This window comes from Furipterus horrens, unplaced genomic scaffold (genome assembly GCF_987537825.1).
Source record: "Furipterus horrens unplaced genomic scaffold, mFurHor1.1.pri manual_scaffold_11, whole genome shotgun sequence".
Classification (NCBI taxonomy): Eukaryota; Metazoa; Chordata; class Mammalia; order Chiroptera; family Furipteridae; genus Furipterus; species Furipterus horrens.
Genome location: NW_028327181.1, coordinates 78,032,234 through 78,052,951, shown reverse-complemented (window position 1 = coordinate 78,052,951; position 20,718 = coordinate 78,032,234). Strand labels below are relative to the sequence as shown.

Sequence of the window (20,718 nt, the reverse complement as noted above, 5' to 3'; positions counted from 1 at the left end):
TAAGTATAACTGTGAAACAAAGAAAAAACTTAGAAGTAATACAAGAAATGCAATCCAAGCCCTGGCTGGGTGGCTCAGTTGGTTAGAGCATCACCCCAATATGCCAAGGTTGCAGGTTTGTTCCTCAGTTAGGGCACATACAAGAATGAACCAATGAATGCATAAATAAGTGGAACAACAAATCGATGTTTCTCTTGCTCTCTCCCTCTAAAATCAGTAAGAAAAAATAAATAAATAAATGCAATCCAAAATATTGTACTTCACCTATCAAGATGACAAAAAAAAAAAAATGTATGCTATTAAAAAATAAATAAATAAAAAACATGGTCCTGGCTGGTGTGGCTCAGTGGATTGAGCTCCAGCCTGTGAACCACAGGGTCACTGGTTCTATTTCCAGTCAGGGCACATGCCTGGGTTGCAGACCAGGTTCCCAGCTGGGGGCGTGTGAGAGGCAACTACACATTTATGTTTCTCTTTCTCCCTCCCTTCCCCTTTCTCTAAAAATAAATAAATAAAACCTTTAAAAAAATATATTAAATGTTAGGGAGGATAAAGTGGGATGGACACTCACTGGTGGGACATAAATTATTAATCTCTTCCTAAAAAGCAATCTAACATTAAATAGGAAAACCCCTCTGACCAAATAATTTTACTCAGAAACTATAAAGAAATAAATCTAGGCCCTGGCAAAGTAGCTCACTTGATTAGAAGTCATCCCATTAGCAAAGGTTTCAGATTTAATCCCTAGTCAGGGCACATAAACAAATCAACCAACGAATGCGTGAATAAGTGGAACAACAAAATCGACGTTTATCTCTTTCTCTCCCACTTCCTCTCACTCTCTAAAATCAATAAATACAAATTTTTAAAAGAGAAAGAAATATAAATGTAAAGATTTACACACAAAGAAGCTCAATGCAATGCTATTACATAGTTTTTTAAACTGGCAACTAATTGCTCAGCAGGGACTGGTGAAGTGAACTTGGATTCATCCATCTTTATGCAGTCATTAAAACATGTTAATGATATGGGAATATGGGAAATTGCTCATGACAAGTTATAAACAGTAAATATATTTTGATCTCAAGTAATATTTAAATATATATAATATAAAGTACTAGAAAGAAACTACATGCCCTGGCTGGGTAGCTCAGTTGGTTAGAGCATGGCCCCAATACACCAAAGTTGCAGGTTTGAACCCTTGCCAGAGCATCTTAAAGAAAAGAGGGGGGAAAAAAATGCCAAAAGTAATTGACATTTTTTTATTCTTCTATACTTTCCATTTTTCTACAATGGGCACGCATCACATCTACCCATTCCATTATTTTATTATTAAAAAAAAAAAGAATTTAAACAGACACAGCAAATTATTTAAACAGTACATAATGGCATGGATGAAAAGTCTCTCTCCAGAAGCAATCAATTAACATTTTCTTTTTTTTTTTTAACTGATTTTTCCAGAGAGAGAGAGGAACGGAGAGATTGACTTGTTGTTCTACTTATCTACACATCCATTGGTTGATTCTGGTATGTGCCCTGACCGGGGATCGAACCCGAAACCTTGGCATATTCAGATAATGCTCTAACCAACTGAGCTACATGGCCTGGGCCTAACTAACATTTTCTTGTGTATCCTTACAGAAACTATACATTTAATTATTTTTATAATCACAAAAAGTTAAGACATGCCAGGAAATTAACCTAGTATCATATTTAACTTACATAAATTTATCTAAATATTATTGCAAAAGCAGAATTTCCTTTTATTTGCTTTCATACTAGCGAATTCAAGAGGTACTACTCCCCTAGGATTAATAGCTTTGAGGCTCTGTAAATAAGTCCTGCTTAACTTTATCCATTACCTTCTTTGTGCACTTCATATTCTCTCTGTAAAATTTATTTTTAATTATAGTTGACATACAATATTATATTAGTTTTAGGTGTACAACATAGTGACATTTAACTTTTATATACTTTATGAAGTGAGCACCACAGTATGTCTAGTAATCATTGGTCACTACATAGTTAGTACAATATTATTAACTATAGTATTCTCTTTGCTGTATATTACATCCCCTGACTTATTTTATTACCGGAAGTGTATGTGTTTTTAATTTCTTTCCCTTTCTCCTCCAAATAACATTCTCTCTTAACATTCAAGATTATATTCAGATGCCGTCTCTTCACAGCTGCCCATCTCTAAATCTTCAGATTTATTTAAATAAAAGTAGATTAGAGCCCTGACTGGTGTGGCTCAGTGGATTGAGCGCCAGTCTGTGAACCAGAGGGTTATTGGTTCAATTCCTAGTCAGGACATGTGCCTGGGTTGCGAGCCAGATCCCCAGTTGGGGTCGTTCAAGAGGCAATTGATATTTCTCTCCCTCTCATTTTCCCTCCCTCTCATTTTCCCTCCCTTCTCCTCTCTCTAAAAATAAATACATTTTTAAAAAAAAGTAGATTAGATGTCATATATAACTACTTCAAATGTAAGTACAGAAACAACAATTTTCCCCAAAAAGAGATAAAAGTTACAAATCCAGGAAAACAAACCTGAAGATTGTTTTTAGAAATACCTGCTTTGAATTTTATACTTATCAGCGAAAAACTATGTAAAAATATGAATGCACATAAACAATAACCAGAAAGGATGATGTAAAAATGAGAGTAAGAAGCAAAGTCATACAGAGAACAAACTGATGGTTGCCAGATAAGAGAGGGGTGAGGGCATGGGCAAAAAAGGTGAAGGGGATTAAGAAGTACAAACTGTCAATTATAAAATCAGTCACGGGGAATATAGCATAGGGAATAATATACAGCATAGGGAACATAGCCAGTAATATTGTAATTACTATGTGTGGTGACAGATGGTTACTAATGGTGGTCACTTTGTAAGGGACATGAATGTCTACTCACTATGCTGTACAGCTGAAAGTAATATATTTGCAAACTACAATTAAAAACAAATTGAAGAAATAAGAGTAACTGCCCTGGATGATGTGGCTCACTATTGAGTACCAGCCTGCAAACCAGAGGGTCACAGGTTCGAGTCCCAGTCAGGGCATATGCCTGGGTTGTGTGCCAGGTCCCCAGTTGTGGGGCATGCAAGAGGCAACCACACAGTGATGTTTCTCTTCCTATCTTTCTTCCTCCCTTCCCCTCTCTCTAAAAATAAAATCTTTTTTAAAAATGAGGAACAAATAAATCTGGGTTTTAATTTCCATTATTGTTACTATAATCTATAAAAAAGATTTTAAAACATTGGTTATAAGAAAATCTTATAATTGTTTATATGCTGGCTGTATTTGGTGGTACAGCAGACTCTAATTTTAATAAATAACAATGATTTCTAAAAGTATAAGAGTACTCTGATGAATAATGGACATTTTATAAAATAAGCACTTTTCAGCACAAGAGCAATCTGCTAATTAACATCTTGATTCTGGTATAGGTTCAAGAAAGAAGCTTGAGTTTAGTACAACTATTAAACAATTCAAACAGACAAACAAGTTAAGAAAGGAAAATAAGATGTACCGATCTACCCTGTCTTTGCTCATACCTTTGTCCTTCTTGAAATCCAGTGCATCTTGTTTATCTGTGACAATTTCCTTCATGTTAACAACACTTCGGTGGATTAGCTGACGAAGGATTTTGATCTCACGAATGGCTGTGATTGGGAAGCCTTCTTTCTCGTTGTCTAGTCTCACCTTCTTCAGGGCCACTAGCTCTCCTGTCACAATAAATTCAAACTGTTATATTATCAATTAGCATTTGTTGACCACCATCATGAACCAGACAATATACATGCTTTTTCTGAAAGATAGACTTAATGCCTATTTTAATGCTTTATACAGATACTTTTATATCTTAAAAAAATAAATCCCTAAATTCTCTTTCTTATCTTTAATTTCTTTAAGATTTGAATTTTAAATTTCATATTCAGTTAGGTCTAAAATTTTTGGTTATTAAACCGATAATTCAACTACATCATTTTATCTTCAAGGACTAACCCCTTACCAAACAAAGAGCAACTTATTTGCTGGGGGGATGGGAGTATAAGGGGATTAAATGGTAATTAAAGACAAACAATAAAAACTATTAAATAAAAATAAATACGTGAAAAAAAGAGCAACTTACACATTTTATTTTTACCCTCTCTTAAATTCCAAGCAAATTTATAAAACATTTACAATAAACAACAAAAAAGTTTTTAAACTATAATAATTATACTATTCTTTTGGAAAATTTTAGTATATTTAGCAACTTTTAGAGACCAAGTTAGAACTCAAAATGTAATTCTGCTAAATCTCTTCCTAAGACATTAGTATTGCTAATTTTTTAACTTGACACCTAGAATTTTGTGGCAACATTCACCTGTGTCTTTGTCCTTGGCTTTATATACTTGGCCATAGGTTCCCTCTCCAATAATCCCAATAATGTCAAACTTGTCCACACAGCGTTTTCCCCAATCACTTTCTGTTTGTCTTCTTTCTCCATAACGAGGACAACAAATTCTAAAAATGGCAAAACAAAATTAAAACAAAAATTAATTTTTAAAAATCAAGTCCATTAAAAGAAAACAATTATTTTATGATTTCTCTGACTCCTAAATCTTTTATGAGTTTCTTCATTTAAAAGGCAGGAATTAAACAATATGAAATAAGTAGTTTAAGTGGTCTCTCACAATGGCTAACACACAGATTATTTGCTTCCTCAACTACAGAATGGGGAAATAATCTCTACAACATCGTCGTCGTCGGCAGCCGTCCGCCTCGAGAGACGATGGTGTAGCTTCTTAAGAGTCTATCTGCACCGCCGAGAATGGCTGTGCAGTCCAACTCGTGAGTGACACAGTATCTGTCTCCTCCCGTGTTGAATCGACATCTTGCGATGACGCTGGGGTGTCCTCTCCAGTGAAGCTGAAGCTACAGAGCCTGGGCAGGGTGATATGGAGGGTCTGCTGTTGCCCATGCAGCAGACCCCCCCTCTCTTCGCAGCTGAAGGATCCAAGGGAAAGACGGAGTCAATACAGCTTGGCTTCAGGTGCGCCGCAGGAGTTGCCGGTGTTGACTACAACGTCAAACCGCCTTAGGGACTCCGGCTCCGGATTTTCTGTCGGGGTTTACTCCCTTAGCCTTTCCCCTGAAGAGGTATGCCGCAAGGCAGCGGAGGTTTTTTGGAGTCAGAGTTTTCCTTCTCTGATGTGCCCTGACTGGAAGATCGAACCAGCGACACGTAGCTCGCAGGCCGACGCTCAATCCACTGAGCCAAACCAGCCAGGGGATCTCTACAACATAGGACTATGATAAAAATAAATATAAAACTTTGGCAATAATACATGCTCGGTAAAGGTAACTTTTTATCAAGAGAGGAATGCTAACAATTCAGAAAATCAAACCCAGATTCTACTACATTTACGGCAAAGCAATTTATGGGATTAAAGTGATGTATACATGGTTGACACACCCTGAATAAAAGAGCTTTTATGTCTTCAATGCTCTAAATATTATGAACTCAAAAGATAAAATGGGATCGATATTTATGGTATATTTGGATTGCGGAAGTTATTGTTTTTCTAAAAAAAACAAAAAACAGCTAGGTTATCTGTAGATGCAGATGAATGGGTCTCCTAGGTAGGCTTTTATCTATTAAATAAAATGAAAGATATACATTAGGCACAATCTTTTGTGATCCTACTGGTAGAAGAAAGTATGAGATTCAGGCCTCAAGGTTCTTCACTATAATAAAAGCTGTAATTAAGGATAGGTCCTTCCAAAAACTCACTTTGGTCTTTTTTTATATGGTTGCTGAGGTGGTGTGATTGCCTTTGGTTCTGGAGAGTCTGGGGGAGATGGATCCCCACCAGGAAGCTCTGGAGGGAGAGGGAGGTCCGTAAGTAAGTGACGTGGCCTTTGTTCCTTCTCCTTCTTTACAGGTTTTGAAGGCAGACTTTCTTTTGGACTAAACAACAGAGATGAAGAGAATAAAAAGATCACAATTACTTAAAGGATATGCAAATAAAACTTTCAAAGATTAGACAGAACGTTTGACTATTTAAAGATTACGACAATTTTACTTTTACAAAGTAAGAAAAAGGAGCTTTATCAAAGTTAGATACTTGGATTTTGCAAAAAGAAATCTATGGTATATTAAAGAAGCAATAAAATAAAAATTTTACAATTTTACTTGTAGGTCCTTTAACAAACTCTTCCTTTAATGTCCTTCTCAAGATTCTATTTGGATTTTTACTGAGATGAAACGCTGGAAGTAATCATCTTAAATTTGAAAAGTATCACTGCAACTCATGGAGTCACCACACCTACTCTATACTTTGGCCAGCAAAGATTTAAATGACAAACAAAAGCTCAACAATGTAAACAATATTATATTATTGAACATGTGAAAGAGAACTTGGAAAAAGAAATAAAGCTAAGCTGGAAATAAAAATTAGTGAAAAATACACTGACTTATTATTCTATTCATTGGGATGCAAAAGACAACCATATCTGACCAGCCAAAATGAATAAATAACCCTGAAACTAAAAATATAAGGAGAAAGAGTCCAAGCAACTATTTCAGAATCATTAAAGCAGATGAAGCAGAAAGTCTCTCATGATAATCAACAGATTATAGTAGTCAGTAGAAAGAAAAAGAATGGCTTTTCTGGATTAGATTAGAAACCTCAGTTTTGAGATCCAATTTTGTGCCATGCATGTCCTCAGGAAAGATTGTGCAGCATACTAATTCATAAGATTGTGCAGCATACTAATTCATGACTACAAATAAAACCACCTAAGATAGTAAGCCTTTTCTATTCCATCACAGTATCAGAAGTTCGAAAAGGATCTGGGAATCCTCCATTTTTTGACAAGTGGTTATAAAAAAACATTCTTTTCCTTAAATAATTTATTTGTTTGTTTATTTATTTATTTTTAGAGAGAAGGCAAAGGAGAAAGAGAGGGAGAGAAACATCACTGTGTGGTTGCCTCTCACTCGCGCCCCCAACTGGGGACCTGACGTGCAACCTAGTCATGTGCCCTGACTGGGAATTGAACCAGCGACACTTGGCTCGCAGGCCAACGCTCAATCCACTGAGCCACAGCAGCCAGGGCTTTATTCTTTTTCTTTTTAAAGCAGATTGTGACTTGAGCCCTACGTTTCCATTCAGAAAACTTGCTCTGAGTTACTTTATTTTTGCTCAGAGTTATTTTTGAACAGCTTTACAACATGCCTAGAAAGGCTTATAATTTTGCTACTCTAAACAATACTTTTCTTTGGAAAACAAGTTCTATGGAGAGTTACTCCCATCAAGGTGGTCCAGTTTAACATACTAATTTCTAGAGGTCAGGTACATGCAGTTGATAACTACAGGGGATGGAAGGCTTAAAAGTATAACTTAAAAGATGAAACATATTCTTTCATGAATACTTCCACAGAACCCTAAAGAACAGTTCGATCCCTTGCAATGTACCCTTCTTAAAAAAATTTTTATTGATTTTAGAGAGAGAGGAAGGGAGAGGGAGAAAGACAGAGAAACATGGACTTGTTGTCCCACCCATTTATGCACTCATTGATTGATTCTTGTATGTTTCCTGACTGGGACTCAAACCCGCAACCTTATATCGGGACAATACTATAACCTGTTGAGTTACCTGTCCAGGGTTGCAATGTACCTTCTCAAGCATACTGCTGCCCTTTGTGCGTGAAACAATCTCAAAAGCTACGACTTTCTACCAATTTTCTTCATTAAAAAAAAAAATTCTCATCCAAGGAGAGAAAGAAAAGGGCAGGGAGAGTGAGTTAGATGAGTGAAAAACATCGATTGGCTGAGTTCCATACACGCCCTGACCAGGAATCTAACATGAAACCCTCTGGTGTACAGGACACCAATGAACCACCTTGCCAGTGCCCAATTTTCATCATTTTAATCTCTTGTAAATCAGAATAGAATCTAGATTAGTTTGTACCATATCAACCAGAAATGGAGTACAAAAATGATCTGAAACTACTACTGCTAAGAGATGAACTTAAAACATTACGATTTGCACTACAATTTTTTCTACCCTAGGAACAAGCCTACTACCAGGAAACTCTTGAGTCAGGATACAATACAGATTTTTAAATTTCCTCAATTTTTAAGACATTAAGGGAAAGAAAATTTCTCACCAACTAATATCAGATACTTTTTTATTCCTCAAAAACTATTTTTTAATTTTATTTTTCAGTTACAGTTTATATTCAATATTATTTTATATTAGTTTCAGGTGGACAGTATAGTGGTTAGCAAAATATTCTTTATACATTTCAATTCTTCATGATTCAGAAATACATTACTTCTTGGTTCTGCTTCACTAGAATCAAAGTATCTGAATTCCCTCACCACCATTTCATGTAAGTTCAATCTATGTTTTATATTTAGGTCTTATTTCCTCCATTGTTTACTTTATGGGTTCAAATATAATTTGCTACTGTGAAAATATACATTGCTCTGGAAAAAAAATCACATTATTAGCACTTTTTTTCAAGAAAGAATGTTTGACAGGATTATATATCCTACTAATTCAGGGCATACAAGTAGAATACAGATCAAATCCTATTTCAACAAATTCCAATGTTCCATAAGCCTTGGAATAATAATGGCCCATAAAATTGCAACACAACAACATTATGGTCTTTAGCCTTTAGTGTAGGGCACTCAGCAAAATACAGCTTTATATAGTGCTGAGGACATATGAATGTCAAGAGATTCTAACAAAGGGCAGCAGACACTGAACATCTAAGTCATTACGTAAAAAGATTCGATACCAGGAAGTGCTAATCTACCTTAATATCAGTACTTCCTCACTCTCCATTTATACCTGTAGATGATTCACACATATGGTGAGTAGGGTGCATAACGCTCATGTAAAAAAAATTTACAAAAAGTTGTCAAGCTCCAGGACTGCCCAAAGCTTAATAGTCTCTGTGAAATTTGTAATGATGTGATTTAATCTGTACAATGTAAACACCTCTAATAAATCTTTATTGGTAAAAAGTATGAACTTACATATGAACTATTTTAAAAGAAAATTAATTTCTTCATAATTTAAAAAGCATAAACTACTTTAAATATGATCATTTATCCTCTTCCTCTTGAAGCAGGTTGTTTAAAAAGTGATTTATTTTTACAAACTTCAATTAAAAATTCCAGTTGACCATATTAAAAATGGGAACCAAAAAAATAAAAATAAAAATATAAAAATGGGAACCAAACATTAGCAAAATCCTAAATCAAATTTGAATGTTCATACAGATCCTTTCTTCTCTATGAGAGTTCAATACTTTAAATAAATAACCTTTAAGAATAGTGTAGACTATAGAAGTCTAATAAATTCCAAATGAACCAGGCTATCAAAAATAAATAAAATTAAATTAAATTAAATAAAATTAAAAAGATAATTTAAAAAAACCATATGTGCTTAACTGGAAGTTTAAAGAGTATGCAAATGATCTCTTTAAAAGCAAAAGACCCTCATGAACTGTTACGTTCATGAAGAACATACTATATTGAAGTGCACGTTTGGCAGCATTTGCCTCTTGCAGCCAAGACTTGTAAATCATGAATCAGAAAAGCCTTTGCAATACCACTAGTTAAATTCACTCCTGCATTCAATACCAGGGTTAATACACTCCTGCCCAATCTATATGTTTCAAAGAAAAGTTTCATTCTTTTCCCAAAAGGATTTTAATTAAAAGAAGACAAATCCTCTAATATAAGCTTTATATAATTCATGTGCCAAATGATTTAACTACATGCCAAATGTCATTTCACACAAGCCCTGACTTTGGCTCCTTCAGCAGTTTTACTTATTCATTCAAATAACCCATATTTACTGATTATTTTGTGTTCTATGTTTAAAGCACTGCAGGCAATAAAAAGATGTATCTCATATACTCAACATTTAAACTGCTGCAATTTCATATCTGATAGAGAATACTATAAGCGAGATCCATATGCAACTTTTAGATTTCTCCCTGAAAAGTTTTCTTACAGAAAAATTATTTTTCATGTGAAAGATAGGTGCAGCTGGTAGATGGATAGAGTGGCACCCTACCCCCCCCCACACAAAATATATATATATATACATATTTATGATTTAAAAAACCATCTTGAATTTAAAATTAACATATAGTGAAAAAAGTTGTAGAAATCTTCATTTCCATTTTTCTGTCTTTAATTATTTACTTGTATCATATGTGAAAAAAATAACATATATTTAAGAATAATTACATTGGACTGAAGTAAAATATAGACTTTCAGAATCAGGACAGACATATAATAAAAAGTTTGCTCACTTCATTCTCTCATAAACATTTTAAAAAATAATCACAAATACAAATAAGCACTGAATGATCTTACTTTACCCTTTATCCCCAATCTGAAATATAGAAATCCCTATGTGCCATTTATCAACATCATCCCATCTCTGAAAATTTGCACTCTTCATGACCCACGGTAGGTAAGAGTCACTAGTTATTTGGTTAGCTAAGAAAATATTTCAAAATTATTCTTCGCCACACTGATATTGAACTAGCCACTATATAAACTAATATTTAAATGAAGTTCTTGTGGGCAGATAACGGCCCAAGGTCCCTTTGGATGATGTTTGACTATATTACTTTTCCAACAAAAACTATAAAAACATATAGCTTGTATCTATAAGTATATTGTGTACCTTAAATAAATTTTTCTACATAAATTTCGGGTTCTATTCTTTTCCTTTGTAGTTCTCAGGATGTGGCAGAATTCATAAATACCTATTAGTATTTAAAAAGGCATGTGGAATTTTTCTATAAAACCATATTTACCACAGTACTGGAGCCATTCTTTTAAATATATTTTTTTCTTTTTCATTTATTGCACTTGTACCTTCTTAAAAGACACAGAGGGTAGTCTGGAAAAATACAGACCTAAAGGGCTGAAATTATCCATGTCAGTTGGAAAGTAATGGATGATAGGGAATTGGTCTAGGATACAAGGTCAGTGGTGCCTATTTTTGTGCTTACAACGAAAGTTCAGTGCAGTAAACTAAACTCATATCCTAGAGAACAAGAGGATAGGATCTCAGTAGAAAAAATAGTAAAAAAAACCTGTCATGCCATATGTCACTGCTAACTCATGCTTGGTGGTACTTGCCTAGCTATTCCTGTGAAGAAATTAAATAAATATATTTCCTAATGCCTTCCATAAAATCAGATTCATGCTTCATAATCATTCAATCAGTTCTCAATATTCAGAGGACTCATTAAAATTAGAGCTTTTCCCATCACTCCACTGTAAATTTATATTCTAATTAGTAAAGATTCTTTATATTGTTCTTTTGCTTCCTACAGGGTAATCGCTTTTTATCTAAGCAGAACTTTTTGCAATAAACCTGGTTTATTTTTATCCTGTAACAGGAGGGGAAAAAAGAGCTATAAAAGACATTTTGGGGACCACTGACGATATTCAATATTATTGATATTATCGGAGACATACTAAAGTACTCAGAAGTGTCAAATATCAACAGTTAAAGCAAATTAGGCAAAAAGTTAACAAGTGGTGAATATATGTCAAATGCATAAGGGTGTTAATTTTATCACTGCTATAGCTTTTAAAATTTTCAACACTGCCCTGGCTGGTGTGGCTCAGTTGGTTGGAGCATCATCCCGTAACTGAAGAGTTGCGGGTTTGATTCCAGGTTATGGCGGATTCCTAGGTTGCGAGTTCAGTCTCTAGTCACAATGAGTATGGGAGGCAACCAGGTGATGCTTCCCTCTTGCACTGATGTTTCTCTCTCCTTTCCTCTCTAAAAAGCAATGGAAAAATATCCTTTGGCGAGGGTTAAAAAAATTTCAACATAAAAGTTTAAGGAGAAAAATGCTATTGGTTTTTAAAAATTGAATCAGAATTAGCCTTATCAGTAAATAAACTTACGAGAAAAAGTTACCTTTTGTAATTCTTCCTAAATAATGTCATAAATAAGGACTTTTCCACTGAAAACTGTTCAAAGGCATTTCCTATTCATAAAAGCATTCTAAATAGCCATGCATTAGAGCAGTTTTAACAAAGTTTGAGAACAAAAATGTATTACACTTATAGCAAGCAGGTTAAGTTTTTTTTTTCTCAGTGAATTATGGGACTTACCTATCCATGTCATCTTCTCCAAGTAATAAGGGTGGGAAAGGCAGAGGAGGCAACGTTGATGTTTTTAGGTGTGGAATAGCAACTGTTACAGATAGCTGAGTCTTCACAGAAACCTGTACAGGGGGCTGAGAATTTGCCTGAGAGGACAGAGTAGATGTCCTTGGGTGAGTAGAAGGGGGCAAAGTTGAAGTACTAGAAGCAGGAACCTGACTAAATGCTGGTTGGGGAGGAGGCAGAGGTGGTTGCTGTGGAATAGCTGGTAGTGGAGGCAAAGGTGGCAAAGGGGGTGTCTGAGGTGGAGGGGTAGTAGTTGGTAAAGGAGGTGGAGGAGAAGTAACTCTGGGGAGAGGTGGAAGGGTCTCCTTTTCTGATGTCTCTGTCTCCTTTGGAGTAACAATCTCCTCTTTCAATGCCATGGGTTTAGAGTCTTTTGTTCCCTGTACTTTCAAATCTTTAAGAACAGGATGCTTCTCAGAGTTCTCATCCACCTTTACTTTCCCTGTATCTAAAGAATTTTTGGCCTCTGCATTTAGATGTGTTACATTCACCAGTTCAGTATCTGGAGCAGATTTCTCCAATTTTAGACCTCTGGGTAACTTTTTAGACTCCAAACCTGTTTCCTTAGCCTCTACTGAACTGTTCTCTTTTCTAGCCAAAATAATAGGTGAACCTTTGGATTCTTTTCCATCCATTTTTGCTGCAGCAGCAGCAGCTGCTCTTTCCTTTTTTTTCCTACTGAGTTCAGCTCCCAAGCTGGAGTTCAACGGAAGCCTGACAGGTGAGATACTGGAATGTCGACTGCGTGACCCAGATCTCTTCTTTTTACTATGAGAAGATGAGTGTCTTGTATATGCAGGACTTCTACTTCTAGACTTCATGGATTTCCTAATGGAAAAGGAAAAATGCAGTTTAATGAATAGGCTATAGCAATATAAAGGAAAATAGATCAGTTACAGAGAACTGTTAAACTTAAAAAACCCACTTTTGCCCTGGCTGGTATGGCTCAGTGGATTGAGTGTGGGCCTGCAGACCTAAGGTTGCCAGTTCAATTCCTAGTCAGGGCACATGCCTGAGCTGCAGGCCAGGTCCCCAGTTGGGGGCATGCAAGAGGTAACCAATTACACATTGATGTTTCTCTCCCTTTCTCTCTCCCTCACCCCCTATATAAAAATAAATAAATAAAATTTTTTTTTTTTAAAAACCCACTTTCGAGTCGTGGCTGAGTAGCTCAGTCAGTTAAAGCATTGTCCCCATGCACCAAGGTTGTGGGGCTCCATCTCTGGTCAAGACACATATAAGAGGCAACCAATGAATGCACAAGTAAGTGGAACAACTCATCAATGTTTCTCTCTCTCCCACTTTCTCTCTCTAAAAATCAATTAAAAAATATTTAAACCCCACTTTGAGTAAGTGAGCAATCTTAAAAACAGATTAGGTATCAAATAATAATAAACCAATATTGGTTCTTTAATTGTAACAAATGTACCATACTAATATAAGATGTTAATAATGGGGAAACTGGGTGCCAGGACATGTAAAAACGTTTTTACTATCTTCACAATGTTTCTGTAAATCTAAAAATATTCTTTAAAAGTTTATTTAAAAAACAGATGAGAATAAAATCCTGTATAACAATATATTTCAATCATATAACACTAAAAATTATTTAACTTAAGATAGATTGATATTTTTTCCCCCATGTTGGAAAATACCTATATTCACAATGTTTACCTTTAAAATTTTGGTTTAAATTTCTAATAATGTGAAAACATAAATCATACTTTATGGACATGGGTTATATCAATTAGGAAATTAAAAGTAATTAGCATGCTTCATCAAAATGTAAATTTTTAAACTAGAGAACTATTTAATTTAATTGACAGATTCCAGGAAGATTTTGTTCCTTGTATCCTCAGTTTATAATTAAGTTGTGCCTATACAAACAAACCCCCAAGATACAAGAATTAGGACTTAACAAAATACATAAACTAGAGAAACTGTCTTACCAAAATAATTTATTAGGAGTTCCCAAAACTGTAACGGCTTCTGGTACTTTCAAACATAAAATGATTTCTAATCAACTTTTTAGGAACTCGTAAAGCAAGGTATCATTATTATTATTATGTTGTTTTTTGTTTTTAAACCCTCATCCAAGGATATATTTATTGATTTTAGAGGGGGAGAAAGAAACATCAATGTGAGAGAAACACTGATCGGTTGTCTCCTGTACATTCCCCAACTGGGGATGAAACCTACAACCTAGTTATGTGTCCTGACTGGGGAACCCCTGCAACCGTTTTGGGGTATGAAGGACACTCCAACTAGCTGAGCAACTCAGCCAAGGCAAGCAAGCTATTATTGCATGTTCAACTTATTTTCATTATTAAGGAAGGACTGGGAAGTAAAATCTTAGCATCTCTGAGGCAGATTATTCTAAATTGAAATCCAACCCTCATTAATTCTTTTTACTTTTTAATAAAACCCAATGGGCTTAGGCTTTAAGGAGAAGGGAGGGGTGCAAAATTAACACTAAAAGTATAATTGAACAAAACATAATTTGCCCAGTAGTCTGAAACAAACTGTTTCCATTCCAGATTCAGTATCTCCCTTTATATTTTATTACTGATAAGACTGGCATGAATCAAAATGTTTCAAAATAAATAGCATATACGTGTAGGGGGGAAAAAACTCACATGATGTTAACCATGGTTTTCTTACTGTTTTTTGGAAGTTTGCTCCAAAAGCTTAGTTAAAATATAAAGTCATTATTAGATTCAAAGTACTCAAAACAATAATAATATATATGTGAACATGAGGATATGAACTATTGAAAGTAGTTAAGTGGATTTACCAAATACCCACTTACCTTAAGAAAATACTTCTCTTATAAAAACCTGGTTGAAACAAGAGGTTTTCTCTGAATTATATCTAGGATAAAGCTAACTCCTCTATCCCAGGAAAAACTTCTAAAATCCCAAACACTATGTAATGTCAGAGACCATGCTATACAAAGCATTGTTTCTATAATCTTTCAACATGACTAAATCCTAAGGAACTTTGCTAAAAAACACTTGAATTTCTGAACAGAAGCCTGTTGTTAATGGGACATCTGGATTGCCATATACTTAAGGTATTTTGATGATACAAATGATAAATTTAAGATCCAGATGCACTCTCCAAGGGAAAAAAAGGGGTGGTGGTGGCAACAAAAGAAAACTGTATTAAAAAACAAATGTATTTTCCCCCTGAATTAAATTAGGTTCTACCCATCTGAAATGAAATTGCTACTATTCATTACTAATTTGGTAATTGCAAAGATCCTGTATTTCTGCCAAAGCATTTTGTCTTTTTACTTTTGAATCTCAATTGTGAGATGGGGGGTGGGGGGCACATGGATAGAAGGGGACTAAATAGTAATTTAAAAAAACACAAACACAATAAAAAACCATTAAAAAAATAAAAATATAAAAGTTTTGACTCTCTCCCAAGGGAAACTCACAGTGAATACCATAGAAGGGATCTGTATGTTCCTCTACTCTGACTCTAAGAAGAAATTTTTGTACTTAACTGTTTGGAATTCCAGCAAAGGAGGAAAAGTATGTAATGCACAACACAAACATATGATGCTCTCTACCAACCAACTAAAAATGTGCACGTGACTCTAGGATTATTATGTAGTGCTTATATTTGTGTCCTCTACCATCGTAGTGTATTTCCAATTCTTTCTTGATTTTTTTTTTTTTTTACCATTTCTGTACTAGGTCCAATTAAGTGAATAGAAGGAGAACTTGAGATATGAATCCAAAAGGAATCATTGCAAAACCACAGTTCTACTGAAACTTGTTTTAGTGTTTTAATCTAATACACTTTTGTATTCCCAAACCTCACAACAGTAAGTTATCAGAATAGCCTTATTAAACTACTCCCTGAAGAAAACAAATATTCTGAGAATATTTTTTAGGGTTCCTTAAAAATCTAAGCAACTTTACAAATGGTACACGCTTAAGACTTATTCATTTCTCTGTATATAAATTTTACCCCTCACTAGCTAGTGAACTCTACCTAATGGTATTAACTGTTAAAGCATTTATAGAGAAGTATACCGATGTCAGCAACTTAGAGATAAATCAAAACAAAAGATGGACTGACGGAGAGATGGATACACATAAACATAAAATATATAGCAAATATTAATTGCAGAATGTAAGTGGTACAAAGCCCTGGCAGGTTAGCTCAGTTGGTTAGAACATCATCCTGATACATCAAGGTTGTGGGTTGGATCCTGGGTCAACCCACACAAAGAATCAACCAATGAATGCATCAACAAGTGTCACAACAAAATCAGTATTTCTCTCTCTAAAAAAAAAAAAAAATCAATAAATAAAAAAAACTTTTTTAAGAATACAAATGGTACATATATGGGTCCTCAGTACAATTCTATCAACCTTTCTGTGTTTGAAAAATTATAATAAAATGGAGGAAAAAAGACCCTGACAGCTAGGAACTCTGCAGTCTGATCAATTCAAACTAATTTATGACTAACTTTAAGTCAACAAAAATTATTCACATTGACATATAAAATATATGCATAGGTTTTTTTCAAATTGTAATAATTTCTCTGTTAGTATTCAACAACATTTTCCTTACTCACAGAATTTACTGACTGGCTCCAGGCATGAGGCACTGTGCTATACACTTCATATTTATTAATTTAATCCTCACAACAACTCTAAAAGGTGGTAGTTATTATTCCCATTTTACATGTGAAAAACTCAGGCATGGAGAAATTAAAGTATTTGCCAAAGGACACAAAGCAAGATTAGGATTCCATTCAGGTATAACTCCAAAGCTCATGTTCTTTGGAGTCCACAAAGTGGGAGGTACATATCATCTACAAACAAGAACAGTTTCCTGTAGATAATTCTTGCTAATAATTAAATTTCAAACTAACATGCCTTTGTTGCAAAAATAACACAGTGAAGGTGTTAGCATTTTTTAGAGAAAAATTTTGAATATTGCCACTGGTCACACAGGAGGTCAATGGTGATGCTGTAAAGAAAATAAAATTATCATTGGAACCAATTTCTGTTAGGCTCTACCATCAAAAGGAAAAAGGACAAATCAGCTGAATTTCAACTAGAAATATCTGTGAAGAGACAGCAGTCTTTTGTAAGTTATCAAACTATTGCCAATTAGGAAATAAATAAACAAGTTTGAAGACTTAGTGAACAGAACAAATGATAGACAAACTTAGCAAATAGCCTCAAGATAATTCAAATGGAAATTTGTAATTTCTTATGTCTCATAATTACGTCCAATGAGGTCTAAAGCACTGATACCAATGTGACTTAAAAGTTTAAAACAAAGCAACAGAAATACCTAGATAAGCTTCGTAAACCAGTATCAACTTTATGCACTAATAAACAGAAGCCTATAATTTTTCTTACACAGGAGCTTACAGCTGAAGATCCTGCCACTGCTAGTACCTACCTTTACCAGTTTTAGGCATATAACTCCCCACTTTTCAAATTCCGAGTTCAGAGGAGACTAGATTCATTCACTTAGATGACTAACCACTAATAAAGTGTTCTCAGTCAACGAACAACGGGGACTTCAACAAAACACTGCTACTTGTCAGTAGTTCCTCATAACCCACCCTAAGAAAGAAAGGACAGTTAGCCAAATAGCTCACCTGGGGAGTGGACTCCGACTCAGAGACCGTTTGCTAGTGAAAGGGCTGCTGGATCGCCTTCGACCATAGGGACTAGGTGATCTCCCACTGTAAGAGCCACTCCTTTCATAACTGGACGACCGTCTCCGGCTATAGGGACTGACAGACCTCTGCCGTCTACTGTAGGGACTAGGTGACCGGGTGCTGGACTGGTAGGCCGAAGGCTCCTTGTAAGGTGGGCTAATAGACTGCCTTCTTGAGGTACTTCCAGGACTCTTCTTGTATGAGTCATAATTGCTGGAGGTGTGAGATCTTGGGGGACTAAGGTCATAATCTTGTCCGTAAGACGCTCCTGAGGGGCTATCATCTTGCTTGGGGCTGTCAGACCATTTCCTGTGGGGACTCCTGGATCTCCGTTTGGGGCTGTCCACTGTTTTATAACTCTTCGGTGTTTCCCTTTTCCGATGACTTCTACTCCGGTCTTTGTGCCCAGACTTCAACTCACGCTCTTTCCGGGCCTTCTCCTTGTGAAGTTTGGATGACCTGGATTCCTTGCTGCTGCTGCTGCTTTTGGAAATCTGTGCCTTCCCATAGTCGTCATTTTCCTCATTTAAACGCTTTGAACTTCCTGATATCCGGTCCTTCATCGATCCCGACTTGCTGGAAACTTCCTGGGTTTTTTCTTTTTCTGTCTGTTTACTTTTTAGTAAATCCCGGGAACGTCTGTGCTGGTGGTGACGATGTTTGTGCAGCCGGTCACTTCGATCAGTTCCACGACGTTCATCATTCTCCCTCCTGTCTAGTTTGAAGGCCATGTCGTCAGAGAAGGTATCTGAATCAGAGCTGATGTCATCATACTCCACCAAAGGTTTGATCATTGTACCCAAAGGTGCTGCTTCGGGGGTCACCAACCCCAAGTCTTTGGAGTGCTTGGACTTGTGCCGCTTGTGCTTCGACACCAAGCGGTGACGCTCTCTGCTGTTGGAGCTGCCACCTCCCGATGACGGCTGCAAAGTTCCAGAAGCTCCTCCACTCCCGTCCTTCTTGCCCCCATGTCTCTCAGGATTGGGCATCCCCTTTCCCCTGGCCTCAAAAAGGGGAAAAAGTGCCCCAGCACTCCAAAAAGTAACCCCCACCCTCCCCCCAACCCCAACCCCACGCCTACCAAAGAACCCCCTGAAAGGGGTGGGGAGGGAAGGGACCGTAGCGCAGGCTCCTCCTCCCTCCCGACTCCTCGGCACCCTCCTACATGAGGTGGGGGTGAAGTTGCCAGGGAAGAAATGAGTTCCTCAGCAGTGGAGTTGCGAGACAACGGGCAGCCGCTCAAGTCCGTTTGCCCTCCTCGCCACGCGGAGCCAATCCTCAGTCCGGAGACCGGGGAGGTCGAGGAAGTAGGAAGCCGACGGCCCGGGGCTGTAGGGCCGACTCCGGCTCTAAAGCCCTGTGAGGACTGCGCTGGCCTTCCTCCTACCCGGTAGCCCCGCTCAGGGTGGCTTCCTGTCGTTCAGGTCCCGCGGCCTAGGTGCCTCACACCCCCTTTGTCCCTCGCTCCTGAGGGAGCTCCTTTTCCTGCCGCCGCCTCACCTCAATACCTCACACACACACTCGCCCCCTCACACAGACTCAGTCACACACTAGGTTAAACCGAAACGGCATTTGGAGGAGGGGGAGGGGCAATCCCAAGAAATATCGCGAGAATACTGAGCTCGCGGTATTTCGTGCCTCCCTTTCACCTCTCGCTACCGCTTGGTCCAAGGGACGCGAGAACAGATACGAAGAACCAAACGCGACCCTCCATAATCTCGCGATAAGTTCCTCGCTTCCCCATTTGATCAAAGCGTTATGGAAACGGAGTTAGGAGAATTTTTTTTTAAGTCAAAACTTTATTGATACTTCTTTGAACAAATACTCGCACCCTCTCGCGCAAACTAATTTTTTCATACTCTTTAATTACCAAGAATGTTAGATAGGACAAGGATCTCAAGGTCTGGGTGGTTCTTACTAAATGTTACTCTTGTTAAAATGTAGCACAATACTTTGCAAATCAGCTGTAAAAACAGGCTGAGCCCTGATCGGTGTGGCTCAGTTTTTTGGGTGTGGTCTGCAAAGGGAAAGGTCCCTGGTTCGATTTTGGTGGGGAAACAGGCCTGGGTTGTGGGTTCATTCAGGTAGGGGTGCTTGGGAGAGGCAACCCATCCATGTTTCTCTCTTGCATCTAGGTTTCTCTCCCTCCTTGCCTTCCCTCTCTCTAAAAATAAATAAAAATCTTAAAAAAAAAAATCTCTCCCTGAAAATGGCCTTATTGCTTTTTGGTTACATGCGTATTACAAAAATTTTTTACTTTAAATGTTTGAGTCCATAAGTCTTGATTACAAATGAAAAGGACCAAGCTTTTCATGACTTTTTAATCATCTATGAAAGTAGTCAAACTAATGCTATCAAGAAAAAGGAAAGGGAAATAAAAAGGACAGAATTAAGTACTGGAACTCAGGTGTGGTAACTTCCCATCATTGCTGCAAGAGGGCCTGCATGTAAAGGCTCTCACCAGTGTCTGACATGATGGCAGATTAAATGAGATTTTATAGGCCAATTAGATGAGGTGACTGGCCCACCTTATTAAACATCGGCATGAGTTCAGCAAAATTACTTATATTTTTTCTTGTGAGATCACGTTTTTGACCCAGATACACCCACACCCACAGTAAAATGGAAAAGGGGATGGCAGAAGGAATTATAACAATATGTCAAAATCTTGAAAGGTAAAATTCATCATTAAAATTAAACAGCATTAATTATATTTGTAATTATTAATTATCTGTTTGTTACCTATTGAAGCTGGCTACAGACCCCTAATGAATGAATGACTAAATGAAGCTTTTTACTG

At 36.6% G+C, this 20,718-nt stretch overlaps 1 protein-coding gene across 9 annotated transcripts in view; it reads right to left on the bottom strand.

Annotated features, from left to right (window-relative positions):
* The window catches only part of CDK12 (cyclin dependent kinase 12), a 59,788-nt gene extending 40,830 nt beyond the window's left edge, over positions 1 to 18,958 (bottom strand). For all 9 annotated transcript variants that reach the window (XM_090292963.1, XM_090292962.1, XM_090292964.1 and 6 more), the window contains exons 1-5: positions 17,856 to 18,958; positions 12,164 to 13,048; positions 5,782 to 5,958; positions 4,372 to 4,511; positions 3,557 to 3,727 (exon numbers count right to left, since the gene is read on the bottom strand). In XM_090292963.1, the coding sequence (XP_090149089.1) occupies positions 3,557 to 3,727; positions 4,372 to 4,511; positions 5,782 to 5,958; positions 12,164 to 13,048; positions 17,856 to 18,907 (2,425 nt within the window). In that variant the 5' untranslated portion in view covers positions 18,908 to 18,958. The remainder of the gene's footprint in view (positions 1 to 3,556; positions 3,728 to 4,371; positions 4,512 to 5,781; positions 5,959 to 12,163; positions 13,049 to 17,855) is intronic.
* Positions 18,959 to 20,718: the final 1,760 nt, after the last annotated feature.